This window comes from Rhamphochromis longiceps, linkage group LG20 (genome assembly GCF_057381845.1).
Source record: "Rhamphochromis longiceps isolate RC_006_pf linkage group LG20, R_longiceps_female_GT1.1, whole genome shotgun sequence".
Taxonomy (NCBI): Eukaryota; Metazoa; Chordata; class Actinopteri; order Cichliformes; family Cichlidae; genus Rhamphochromis; species Rhamphochromis longiceps.
Window position 1 is genome coordinate 29,171,862 of NC_140576.1, and position 14,288 is coordinate 29,186,149.

The window sequence follows — 14,288 nt, forward strand, 5'->3', positions numbered from 1 at the left end:
TCTGTTTTTAAGGAGACCAAATGAAGGTCCTGGTTCAGCGTCTGCAGCTCCCACCATAGCACCAGCTGTACTGCTGTATGTAGTTCAGTGCTCACTGTTGCGCTTCTCGTGGGACATTTCTGTGAGAAACAGTTTTTGCAGTACGTTTGGAGTCCGTAACGTTTGTTTTCATCCATCTGTTTGGCACCGGTGTGTCCCTGCTTCATCCAGGCCGACCTGTCCGCTGGAGACAGGAGGACAGTCTGCAGGTTCTCCCGTGTTTTCCTGGCTGGCTTCCTCCTACGGTCCAGAGACATCTGTTAGTGGGTGGGGCTAACTGGTGATTCTAGATTTCCTGTTGGAATCACTGGCAAGAAGATTACAAAGAAATGAAATCTAGTATGAAAGTTTGGACAGCGGTGGGAGTGGACACTTCCTTGCATTCAGGTGATGGCTGGTTTCACCTGTGTCTTTGTATGCCACAGCGTAGCTTGTGCCAGGTGTTGGACACTGGCTGTGAGACACAGTTCACAGATCCGGACTTGTGAGTGGGAGGACACCGTGTGATTATTCCACAGCTGGACTCCAGGTGTCATCCCAGATTCCCAGCAGGACACTGATCCGAGTTAGAAACGCTGAGGAGTGAACCACGTCAGGTGCCTCCACCTGTAAAGCTGTTCCTGTTTCAGGTTCCTCAGTGTTGCCCCCTGCTGTTAGTTTAACAGCCCTTTCTGCTAACTGACCAGATCAATATCTCTGAAGTGTAACTGACACGGTCCTAAGCTCTGATGAACAAGTCTTCTTTGAATGTTTTGGAGCAGTGTACACGTCTTTAACCTGCAGGCTGTCTTAAACTTCCCACACCTGATCTGTTCATCTGTGGACTGTTTGCCTCCTCACAGTAAATACTTAAGTCATATATGTGTAACCAGGCAGGTTTGTGGTTTTTTACTTTGAAGTATTCAAATGTTAATGTCTGCAATGATTTTCCTGATAAAGACTTGATCTCTGACAAACAGAAGAAAGTTTTTCACAGCAGCAGATCTCCTGCTGCTTCCTCCTTGTAGTCCCTCCTACAGGAAACAGAGTGGCGGGGGTAGCTTTGAGTTTCAGTCGAGAGACAGGAGTAAGAAGCGAACACACCCTACAACTCCAAGAAGTCCCAGAGCTGGTAAGCTGTAGTTTGACGACCCACAGAAGGAGCGAGCGAAGGAAAAGCCGTCTCAGTGGAGCGTGTGACCTGTAATCTGCTGCTGTGTGTTTATGACTACAGAGCTGCACTCTCCTACACACTAAGCTGTGTGTCTGGGTTCAAGACCTGACAGCTGGAGCTCACATTACAGCAGCTGGTACAGCCTGCTAGTACCAGAGGTGGGACCAAGTCATTGTCTTGCAAGTCTCAAGTAAGTCTCAAGTCTTTATCCTCAAGTCTCAAGTCAAGTCTCAAGTAATGTCAGGCAAGTCAGAGTCGAGTCTCAAGTCACTGGTGTAAAAGTCCGAGTCAAGTCACAAGTCTGAAACTTTGAATTTCAAGTCCTTTCGAGTCTTTAAAAAAAAAAACGAAAAAATAATGTTGCAGTTATGCTAAATGTAAATATTAGACCATGTAATTTTAAAATCTGTGTTTTTCTCAACACATGACAAAATAGTGAACTTAGAAAATATACACAAATTGTAAAATTGCACCTCTTTAAAATGCAGCTCAATTAAACCTAGCTCCAAGAATAATTTTCACCGACAGTTCTGAGATACGCTGCATGTTATTCTTGGATGCGGTTGTAGGACCAGCTTTAAAATCGCATGACAAAAATATCATACACATTAAAAAAAAACTGCATCACCAACGTAGCCTGGACAACATTTGCTAGTTAGATGAAGTTAGCTATCTCATCTTAGCATATTTATTTCAATTCAATTCAATTCAATCTTTTTTTTTTATTTTATAAATTTTATTTTCAGTCACAGCAGCATGTTAACAACAAAACATTGAACATACAGTAGTTTGCTGTTCAGTATTTACAATACCCCAAAAGATAACAGAAATAGAGAAGGAAAAAACAAACAAACAAACCAAAGAAACCCCTACAAAACAACAAAAAACAAACAAACAACAACAAACAAATAGAAAAATAAAATGTATAAGGGACATTCAGCGTACAGTTAGCTATGATAGCGATATAGAGATATGGTATCTGGTCATGATAAGGTGGTCATTTTAAATGTTTCCATGTACATCAAGAATGGCTGCCATGCCCTAAGAAATTTGGTGGTTGAACCTGCCAGTGTATATCTCATCTTTTCTAAATGTAAAAACCTCATGAGCTCCGCAAGCCACTGTTCATGTGTGGGAGGAGCTTCCTGCTTCCATCTTAAAAGTATAAGGCGCCTTGCGATAAGTGAAGCAAAGGCAATAGAATTCGAATAGCATTTTGGCAAAGTGATGTCTTGAGGTATCACCCCAAAGATAGCCGTTAGAGCAGAAGGCTCATATTTAACGTTATACATCTCTGACAGAGTGTTAAATATAGACACCCAATAGGTATGAAGATTGGGGCATGTCCAAAAGGTATGAAGGAGCGAACCTGTTTCTGCTTTACATCTGTTACACAGAGGGTCAGCTCCTGGATAGAACTTGGCTAACTTTTCCTTGGAGATATGTAATCGGTGTAGGACCTTAAATTGAAGGAGCCCATGCCTGGCACATATCGAAGAAGAGTGTACCCTCTGGAGAAAAGATTGCCAGAGCTCATCTGTTATAGTCATCCCAAGGTCTTTCTCCCACTGTGCTTTAAGGATGAAGAGAGAAGGAGATTGAAGATCTAATAGTATAGCATAGATTTCTTTAATCGCCCCTCTCTTATGAACGTTTATATTAATAATTTTATCCAAAGAAGTTTCCTCAGGTAGTTCCGGAAATGAAGGAAATCGACTCGTTACAAAGTGACGAATTTGTAAATAGCGGAAAAAATGTTGCAGAGGAACATTAAACTGCTTCAGGAGCTGCGTGAATGAGGCAAAAATCCCATCTACAAAAAGGTCTTTGATATTTCTAAGGCCATTACTTTCCCATATTTTAAAGGCAGAGTCCATCATGGAGGGTGGGAACATATGGTTTGAGCAGATAGGTGCTTTAATTGACATTAAGTGTAACCCCAACCTTTTCCTACATTGCACCCAGATTCTGAGCGAGTCATACAACAAAGGGTTACGTTTATAGGTGTATAGTTCTAATGGGAGAGCTGAACTCAACAAAGCTGATAGGCAAATTTTGCCACAATTGGATGACTCAATTTGGAGCCAAGCTGGAGTCTCTGTAGTAACATTACTCATCCAGTACAGCATATTACGAATATTTTCTGCCCAATAATAAGACTGAAAGTTTGGCAAGGCTAATCCACCCATTGGCCTAGTCCTCTGCATGAAATCTTTACGAATTCGTGGACTTTTGCCATTCCAAATAAATGCAGAGATATGCTTATTCAGTGTTATAAAATACTTATTGGGTAAGTAGCATGGGATACATTGAAATAAGTAAAGGAACTTGGGAAGTATGTTCATTTTGATAGAATTGACGCGGCCAATTAATGACAGTGGTAAATTGTTCCACCTCTGAAGATCTGTCTCAGTATTTTTAAGCAGCGGGACAAAGTTTCTTTCATAAAGATCTTTGTATGAGTGGGTAACCTTAACCCCCAGATAGGTCACATACCCTGATTTAACGCTAAATTGAAAACCTGAAAATGAAATCTTTCTGGCTATAGAGTTGACACAGAGAAGTTCACTTTTATGCAGATTTAACTTGTAACCTGAAATATTACCAAAACATTCAAAAATGGCAAGAGCACGGGGAAGAGAGCATAAAGGCTCTGACATATACAGCAGGAGGTCGTCAGCATATAAGGATATTTTGTGCTCCTGGTCACCTCTGAAGATGCCCTTAATGCAACTGTCAGCTCGCAGTTTAATCGCCAGTGGTTCAATTGATAATGCAAAAAGAAGAGGGGATAAGGGACAACCTTGTCTCGTACCACGGAGAAGTGGGAAATAAGAAGAGAATAACGAATTTGTTCTAACACGTGCCATAGGTGAGGAGTAAAGTAACTGAATCCATGAAATGAAATTAGGGCCAAATCCAAATTTATGCAGAGTATAAAACAGATAATCCCACTCCACCCGGTCAAATGCCTTCTCAGCATCGAGTAATAAGGCAATTTCAGGGGTTGTAGTTGACTTGGTGTGTAATATGTTCAAAAACCTGCGCAGGTTGAAAAAACCATGCCTACCCTTCACGAAACCTGTCTGATCTGGAGAAATTAACAATGGTAGATGTTGCTCTAGCCTGAGAGCAAGTGTTTTTGACAGTATTTTTAAATCTACATTTAAGAGTGATATAGGACGATATGATGAACACTCTAATGGATCTTTATAATTCAATTCAATCTTAATTGGCAGACTTCATGTCCATAAAAACAAGACAAAAAAAAAAACAAAACACACACACACAACACTCCCCCCCCCCCCCCCCCCAACACAAGGTATACACCATTAAATATATATATGTATATAAATAAGTATCTAAAACATTTGTAAAAACATAAAACCATAATATACATAAAACACAATTACTTAAAATAAATCAATAAATACACAAACACTTTAACCAGTGCTTTCTGAGACTGGATGAGTAACGGGAACCACTCACTGTCGGATCTGTGAGTGCTAAAATTATACTGTTACTCGAACCATCCAGTTGTTCTCTAAAATTGAACATTAGCTTCCTTAAAAGTGCTTTAAAAGTCCAAACACCCACAGCTACAAACATCTGGCTGGCACTACCACTTCTAGGTATCCTGCAAAGGATTCTCATCGCATCATTATATGCAACATGCAGCTTCTGCATGCTACATTGTTTGTAGGATGACCACAAGGGGGCAGTATATAGCGGTGTGCAATACGCTTTAAACAAAGCCACTTTAACTGGAAGTGAACAAAAGCTGAATTTGCGTGCAATAGTATTTGCCTGCACATAGAGCTTACACCGTTGTCTGTATATGTCATCATCATCATTCATTTGCTCAGTAATAAAGTGACCGAGGTATTTCACCTTTTTATGAACTTCAAGAGTTTTTTGTGCCAGTTTAAACAAAGGGAAATTTAGCTGTTTATCCTGCTTGGTTCTACATATCAAAACAGCACTTTTAGCAGCATTGTACTCAATGTCATATTGCACACCATATTCAGTACAGACATTAAGAAGATCCTGTAACCCAGCACTGCTTGGACTAAAAACAACCAGGTCATCTGCATACATAAGATGATTTATCAGTGCTTTACCTAATATACACCCAGTGTTACAGGCTCTCAGTTGTATGGACAAATCATCAACATACAAATTAAATAAAATTGGAGACAAAATCCCACCCCGTCTAACACCATTGCTGACACCAAAGGGGGCAGAAATACTGCTTCCCCATTTAACCTGCATGTTCTGATGAGCGTACCAGTAAGAGAGAATCCTCACGATGTACTGAGGAACTCCCCATCTCTTCATTTTATCAAAAAGTTTTCTGTGGTTCACTCGATCAAAAGCCTTAGAGGCATCAATGAAAGACATGAGGACAGATGAATTTTTAGCCCTGTACAAACTGACTATTTCCTTGAGTGCATATATGCACATGTCAGTGCCGTGCTTTGGTTTGACGCCAAACTGATTATCCAGAGAAGAGATGAACACACTAACTCTGTCAAACAAGATTCTTTCTAACACCTTAGATAAAATACTGGCTAGTGCAATCGGCCTGTAATTATCCAAGCAGCTCACTTTTGCAGCTTTGTCCTTCATAACTGGTACCAGTAAAATACACAGCATTGAGTCTGGTAATATGCCATGAATCATAAACCCAGTGAAACAGAGTGCTAAAAGAGGAGCTAGCCTTACACTAGCATGTTTTAAATGTTCTGCAGTGATGTGATCCAAACCAGAGGATTTATTATCAGACAACCTATGAATGGCTTCATATACTTCATGTGTCCTTACACTTATTGTGTCATTACTCATGTCAAGATTGTCCTCATATGGTTCACTTTTTATACAGTTAAACAACGCACTGTAATGCTGTCTCCATAATGCTGCAATGTTATCTGCCCCAGAAACACCTTCAACAGTTGATGGTAGAGATGGTTTACAGTTATTAAGAGCTTTCACCTCTTTCCAAAAATCTGCCGTATTATTACACAGCATTTTCCTGGCCAAAGAATCTGCTCTTAGCATTTGCTCATTTTTAGTTATAAAGCGAACAGCGTACTTATATCTGGCATTCGCACATTTTTTCTGTTCAAATTCTGGGCCTTGTTTAGGTCTTCCAGCCATGGCCCAACATTTATAAGCTATGCGAGCTTCATCATGGTACATGGATACATGTTCTTTCCAGCCAGGTCTGATGTTAGGTTTCTTATGCTTATATTGTTTATCAAGCAGTGTGCCACTTTTATACAGAGCAGTCACTATATCATCATACATGGAGCAGAGTAAATGTTTATGCACAGCATTCTTACAGTTGACATCTTTGCACAAAATAGCTTCTTTATTTATATGCATATTAATAATCATACGGTTCTTGGAGTGAGTGCATACACTCATGAAGTTTAGTAACTTCCGGTCACTGCAACAAGCCCAGGTACAGTTTACCGACGGATGGGTGCAGGACCTTGAAATGCACCGTGTAGAACGAAAGACCATCGTACGTATCATAAGTTTACCAATCTCACAAATCGTCGTCATAAATACACATTCCTTAACCGTTTATTAATATAACCTTTGAGCTCAACGGTAATTAATTAGTAGTGGAAATAATTTCTGGTTCATCACAGAAATGTAGCAGTGACAATAATACTGTATGCTGTAATCGTACTGGGCAATTAGTGATACAAAAAAACCTGTTTTATCCTGTGAATAAACGTATATGTTTTTGTCAATGTACCATAATAACATAAGCGAAACGCAATATTGTGTCAGGACAATTCACTATTTATGCACAATAAACACAATAAATAAAGGAGCATAGCGCCACAATTTCTGTTCAGCGCCAGACTTGCTTGTAACCTATATCACCAATTATGTTATGAAAATGACGTATTAACTACTAAAAAACACTGACCTTCGTGTAAATGCTTGGAGCAGACTAACCTGTGAGCTGGAGTGTTCTGGGACGTTATATTTGATCTTTGAATGGCTGCAATCCAGTCGCGTCTTTGTTACTTCGGAAACATGGTTTGAACAATTTCTCTTCAACGACGTAATCCGATAACAACCGATCTCTTTACCCGTCGGCTTCCCGTGGCTGTCATGTGACCGGCTATTGCAGTTAATAATACAACAGCATCTTGACATTTTTGTGTTTCTTTTTATCGCTGTGTGACTGATTTTAATTGAAAGCCTGCGTGCGCTAGTACCGCTTGCCACGAGTTTCCAGAATCCTTTGCGGTTCTACCCGTGAATGACGTCACATTTTCAATCTCTATATAATATGCATGTTAAATTTTATATTTGGGGTAAAATATCAAGTCTTTTCAAGTAAACCGGTTCAAGTCCAATTCAAGTCCCAAGTCATTGGTGTAAAAGTCCAAGTCAAGTCACAAGTCTTAGAACATTTTTTCAAGTCAAGTCTAAAGTCATAAAATTAATGACTCGAGTCTGACTCGAGTCCAAGTCATGTGACTCGAGTCCACACCTCTGCCTGCTACACACACGCTGTAGTTTCATGTGTTGTGCTGAAAGTAGACGTGTAACAGCTTTAGAGCTAACAGAGCTGAACTAGAGTCATTTCTCCATGTTTCCCATGACGTCAGGATCATTCCTGCGATGGTCACTGCTCCGTGTTTTCTGTTTGATTTTAGGATTTTATCATCTTGTTTTCTGGAGTTTCGCTTCTTGTTTTCCACGTTAGTTTCAGATGTGTGCCGTGGGTTTTCCATGATTGTTTCCGTGTGTCCTGTTTCATACTGACTGGACTGTTATGTTTGTTTGTTTTCCTTCATATTTCTCCTGTTTGGGTTTCTGGACATTGTTCTCCAGGCCCTGAGGAAATGATGTGGTTACAGTCGCTGCAAGACACTAAGAGCAGTGACAGACTGAAGTAACTGAACACCGTGGTCTTCCTGTCAGGGACTCATCAGTCCACAGATGTGATTGCACTCATTAATGCAAAACATCTGTGGCTGAGGGGGGACCTTGGACAGATCTGGACTAGTTTGGTTTCCTGAAGACGTGTCAGCTCTATCTTCAGCTCTAAGAACCTGAGTGGATTTGTCCCTTAAGAGGAACCACTACTGATCATGTGCATCATCTCGTGAGCCAAAGTGTGAATGTGTGGGTCATCATCAGCAGGGGTTTCGGGTGAAACCATCGTGACCAACAGACTGAAAGCTAACTGGCTATGTTATTTTGTCTGAAAGTAAATATGAGTGGACATTTTTTAATGAACACACTATTAATTATTTATGTGAGAACATTTTTAAGGAGCTGAAATGGTAACAAATTTAAGAAACACAGACAGAGGACACGGAGCAAACATCATCTCTGTGGGCAACAAGTGTTTACATGTGGACGGTTTTATACATACACACGATTGAACTCAGTTTGACCCTTTTTATGCTAGTGGGTTTTAAATAGATAATGATGCAGGGCAGCACTGTGGTGCCAGGGTTAGCACTGTTGCCTCACCAGCAGAAGGCCCTGGGTGGCAGTCCATCATCTGACCGAGGTCGCTGTGTGTTCTAGCTGTGCCTTCCTGGGTTCCCTCTGGCTCCCTCAGTCCAAAGACATGCGGCTTTAGCTTAACTGGAGACTGTAAATTGCCCATAGAACGGGTAAATGTGAGCCTCTGCATTGGCCCTGTGACAGGGTGGTGACGTGTTCAGGGTGGAACCCCCCCTCCCAGGTCACCTGACCTTAGATAAGGGGGAGAACAAATATGTGGTTCATGTCTAAGATTTATGCTAAAGCTATTGTTGGTCATCAGGAGGAATTGGAGAAGTGAATAATTTAAATTTCACAAGAAACAGGAAGAAACAGGAAGTTTCACTGCTGAGTCAAACCACGAGAAACAGGAATAATCACAGTTCATGTTTATGCACAAGCAACAACAGCCATTAGATTTGTGCTGGTTTGCTGTTTACTTCTTTTTATCAATTAAAATCATTCAAATTAAAAACCTTTTAGTTATACAACCCCAGCTCCAAAAATGTTGTTCCCAAATCAAACAGACGGTGAAACACCATTAGAGGAAAATATTCTGGATTTGATGGCAGCAACAAACTCCCGTCTTCTTTGCACCATCAGAGATGCAGTGGTCTGTCTCCTCTTTAGTCCACGTCTCAGTTATGTTCACATCAAAGCTTCCATCAAAAGTGTTTTTTTAAAACACCAAACAAAGCTGAATTTGTCCCGTAGCAGCCCTCAGCTCATGTGTTTCATCATGTTTCTCGATGGGGACTGTGCTTCCTTCCAGCTGTTGGCCATGAGTCTGTCTCTCCTCCTGCTGCTTGCCGTCCTCGTGGATGTGACCGATACTAAAGCTGGTTCAGATTTTAGGATCTGTGCCTTCAACACACAACACTTTGGTGAATCCAAGTCGAAGAAGAGTGACGTTATGGGGATTCTTGCCAGGGTAAGGTAAAAAGAAAGACTGGGTAAGAGTGCTTGTGTTCTTGTATTTGTCTCAAACAGCTGAGGGACAGTGTCGTGGTTCTTTAGTGGACGATAGTCACTACATGGCTGTAGCTAGTGGGGCCACTAACAAACTGACAGAATTACTCAGTGAATCAGTAAAAATGATTTGTTTAGAGAAACTTGTTTCCTGTTTGAAAATTTGTTCACCACATTGTGAAATTAACCAAAGCAACCAAACAAAGGCTATGAAGACACTTCCATGCATTATCATTTAGCACCACAAGGTGGCGCAGAGTCAATGCCAACGCGTTCCTTACTACATCAGTCGGAATGAACACGTTCTAATTTGCGCGGTGGTCTGGGAAAAGGACCAAAAAGAACAAATATAACAAATATTTTTAGGGATGCAGGACATTTTTATTTTATTGCAGGTGACCAGCGGGGCGAATAATGAGTGGCTCCTCTGTGTGTCCCACTCCCACTCACCTTTTCATGGCTGTGCTGTGTCTCCATTTCAGATCATCACACGCTGTGATGTGTGTTTGCTCCAGGAAGTGAGAGACAGTAGAGGAAAAGCTTTACCACTTCTGCTCGACTCCCTAAAACAGTGATTATTCATTTGCTTACACACACACACACACACACACACACACACACACACACACACACACACACACACACACACACACACACACACACAGACCAACCCCCACCCCCACAGACACCCACAGACACATGTTATTGCATCAGTTTGGAGGTGAGTGGTTTGGACTCTAAATGCTCAAACTTAGCGACTGACACATGCAGTGACTGCATCCCCGTCCCATCTGTGCTGTTTCACCCTCAGGTTTGACACCAAGTATAAATATGAGACTGTGGCCAGCGAGAGACTGGGCAGGTCTGTGACATACCAGGAGCAGTACGTGTTTGTGTACAGGTGAGCTACACCTCTGTGCACAGGACATCTAAGTGCAGGTATAGTGACGGAGTCTGGCTTCACTGAACCTGAATGTGTTCAGGAAGGAGACGGTGAGGGTCATGGACCAGTATCAGTACCCTGATAATAAACCAGGAGACGTCGACGCTTTCTCCAGAGAGCCATTTGTTGTCCGCTTCAGAGCGGACCGCACAGGTCGGTCCCCGATGCTTCCCTGTGACAGAATGGAAATATTGGTGTTGTTGGATGGATTCTCCCTCTAACCCTCATTTCCATCCTCAGCTATAAAGGAGTTTGTTCTCATACCTCAGCACACCACGCCCTCCAACACCACCAAGGAGCTCGATGCCCTCTATGATGTTCTACAGCATGTGAGAAACATGTGGAAAACTGAGGTAAAGACTATTTTGGCATTCATCAAACAGACAAGAAGTCAATACCACAGGTGTACATGGTGACCGCTGTGCTGTAATGGGCAGAATGTGATGCTTCTTGGAGACTTTAATGCGGGCTGTGGCTACCTCGCTAAGAAGAACAGGAAGAATGTGCGCCTAATCACAGACACGAATCTTATTTGGCTCATCCCAGACGACGCTGACACCACCGTGCGATCGACCACATCCTGCCCCTACGACAGGTAAACGCACAAAGCTTTGATTCAGGAGAGTTCCCAAGATTTTAGGATCCCTGGAACTTTTCAAGAAACAAAGTTTCCTTTGATAAAAGCTGATATGCAATATGTAAATGTAAGCAGACTATAGCAGACTTAAATGTGACCGTGTGAATGAAATAAGAGACATGAGTAAATGTGTGCTGCTCTCTGCTTGTGCCAACAGGATTGTTGTGAATGGGGAAACCTTTCACAGAGCCATCGTGCCTGCTTCAGCCAAACCGTTTAACTTTCAAGAGCATTACGGACTGACGGAGGAGCAGGTAACAGTCCACGCTCTGCATGTCTGTACCAGTGTGTGTGAACTGTACAGAAACACACACCTACAGAGTGTGTTAAACACGGTGTGCTGTGATTTTGTTACTGAAACAGATCAAACTCTGTTCATTTGTTGACACTGGCTGTTCTTCCTGTGTTTTTTATTCAGGCGCTGGATGTCAGCGACCATTACCCGGTGGAGGTCCTGCTAAAGGTCAAGGATTCCAGAGCCTTTCTTGGGGGCTCATCTATTACCAGTGGAAGCCAGTTTATGACTTTGTTTGTCCTAAGCCATGTTGCCTTTCAAATATTGACAAGGTAGTTAAATAATAAACCTGGAGGATGAGATAGGTCTGTGTTATAGCCAAGTTCATGAACTGATGAGGACATGCGGAGCTGAACTTTCCAAACATCCCTGATGTTGGTCTGCAGGTTAAAAAAGATAAAATTACACAACTATTTACCTTCAACAATATGGCTTTGACTGCAGTGTACAATGGCCGAGCTGTGTGTGGATGTGTATGCGTGACTTCACTGTTAGGCTGCAGATTCGCTCAGTTTATGGCAGCTGGACCCAAAGTGTTCAAAGATCAAATACACATGATTTCATCCACAGCACACAAAACTGTGCACACAACTGACAATGAAAGTTTCTCACCTGCTGTAAATATTTGTGAGTGTGTTTATGGTGTAAAAATCATCTGAGGCCAGGTTTGTTTTCAGTGCAGAGGTATGTGTAAACTTCATGTTTCGCTGTTTTCTATTTGTTTTTTTTCAGCCTTTAGTGCGACAGGACAGAAAGACGAGGAGTAAGACATGCTGCTCACGGCTGCAGGCTCGATTCAAACACAGGCCTAAAGGCCGTAAACTTTAGTGTGTTCCCAGGATGAGCGGGGGAGTTTCTAAATACGATCGAGGACACGCTAACCTCCTTTCCTTTCTTGTTTCTGATTGGACAGCCAAATTGGACTTTTCTGCTCCTGCACACACTATTAAACTATCATTGATTCCCATTATTGTGTCATGACCAGCTTCTTGAGATGTCTTCATGGACAGTTTGCAGATCATCATGTGTCAGACTGGACACTGTGGACGACTGCTCTGTGGGCTTAGATCCTGCCTGTGTTCTTACCTAGTGTCAGAATCCTCGGCTGTGCAGCAGAAGACTGTTTGACGAATTCTGAGTGAGAAGTTTACAACAGAGGTGCACAGCTTTGGTCTGCGTACAGAGAGCGTCTGTATGTGCTGCTGCTGCTCTGATCGTCCACATGTCAGCCACAGAGACAAAGTGAAAAAAGTGTGAAAACCTGAAAACTGTAACAGCTGAACTTCCTGCTGAACTCCGCTCCTTTCCCAATCGATCAGTATTAGACAGACACAGTGTGTCATACACGCCGAGCACAACCCAAACAGACATGCTTCATTTTTCTTGCTTAATATACAAAACAAAGCCTCCCAGTCTTTGTTTTATTGCAGCTACAGAGCTTGTCGTTTGTTACTCTGACATGAAAGTGTTGGCACTACATGAATCTGAAGTCGTAACTCTGATAGACCCTCACCATCATGTTGTACTGAAGCACACACAGCACCTCACTCTCTCTCTAAATCACACGTGCAAAATAAAATTAATCAGCACCATGGAGGACAACAGCAATCCCAGGCTGTGGGACACGTACACGTCATATAAGGTCACACCACGATGTCTGTAATCATGGAACAAAGGAGAAGTGTCCACAAACCCACTGTGTGCGTCACCTCATCCTCGGTCTGTGTTACTTTACAGTGGAACAGACACTCATATTACAGTAAGAGCACATATTATAACAACAGTAGTAACAATGTTTCAGACTGTATCTTTTGTGCCTTGCGGGTCGTTGTACTCATCCTGCTCTCTTCTCTCTCTCCTCTTTTGAGCACCATTTTTCGCTTTGCTCGCTCAACATGAAATAAAATGCTGCTGTGCTGTTTAACTCTATAAGACAAAACTGTCGCATGGTTGACGTCAGCAGGTCTGCAGGGATTTAGTCAAATTCTCAGGCAAAATTCTTTGAGGATCTAATTGTTTGAGGACCAGGCAGCAAGTTTAGAAGGTACCAGTACTATATTTCCCAGCATGCATCTGTGCCATCACAGCTTTCCCGAATAGGTGTATACTTTAATCAGTGTAGTGTAAAATATGTAAGGACAGATTTGAAAATAATCCTGATCAGAACAACGTGTGCTGTAAAAACTATGACACAGAGCAGAACTCTTATGATGTGGTCACTTTGCATTACACACTTATATTAACTGTGTTACGTCAGAGTCAGGCCTGGGAGTGCCCGGCTGACCTGTGGGATGTCGCTTGCAGCTGTAGCTGTGACAGTATCATCGTCATACCCTCCAAGCCTGGAGCTGTAACATAGATATTACAGCTGTGTTGACCTTTGGAAATAAGAAATACTTTTTGTATTTCTGTTGGCGTAAACATTAGAAGATAAGAAGAAGAAGACATTTTGTGTGTCTGCTGCATGAGTTTGATTTGTCCAGACTTTTGCATGGAGCTGAATGTCTCAAGTCAGATCAAAGGAAACGACCTCTATTTTTAAAATATCTGATTTATTTTTCTGCACATCAAACTGCCCTGAAGCAGTGCTGGCATGCACGCATTGCACAGTATCAGGGTTACAATTCCATGTTATTCAGCACATAGTGCAGACTGTGTGTTGCAAGGATCAGATTTACTGTCAGTGATGCTTGCGTGTGGTGGCAGCGTGCCTGTGTTTGTGCTGAGT

The 14,288-nt window shown here is 42.0% G+C and overlaps 1 protein-coding gene across 4 annotated transcripts; it reads left to right on the forward strand.

The window, feature by feature from the left end:
• The first annotated feature begins 1,049 nt into the window (after positions 1–1,049).
• Positions 1,050–13,075, forward strand: dnase1l1 (deoxyribonuclease I-like 1). 4 transcript variants are annotated; one of them, XR_014909088.1, is made up of 11 exons: positions 1,050–1,150; positions 1,253–1,382; positions 9,489–9,647; positions 10,168–10,256; positions 10,497–10,586; positions 10,669–10,781; positions 10,869–10,981; positions 11,066–11,223; positions 11,423–11,519; positions 11,684–12,187; positions 12,293–13,075. XR_014909088.1 is itself a non-coding variant. In XM_085394134.1 (11 exons), exons 3-11 carry the CDS (start codon positions 9,498–9,500, stop codon positions 12,297–12,299), a joined length of 966 nt encoding a protein of 321 aa, XP_085250260.1. In that variant the 5' UTR covers positions 1,050–1,150; positions 1,253–1,382; positions 9,489–9,497; the 3' UTR covers positions 12,300–13,075. The 4 variants fall into 4 exon arrangements, 3 of the variants coding, with proteins under 3 accessions (XP_085250260.1, XP_085250262.1, XP_085250261.1); XM_085394134.1 differs by having other exon boundaries at positions 11,684–11,832; XM_085394136.1 differs by having other exon boundaries at positions 11,684–13,075.
• Positions 13,076–14,288: the final 1,213 nt, after the last annotated feature.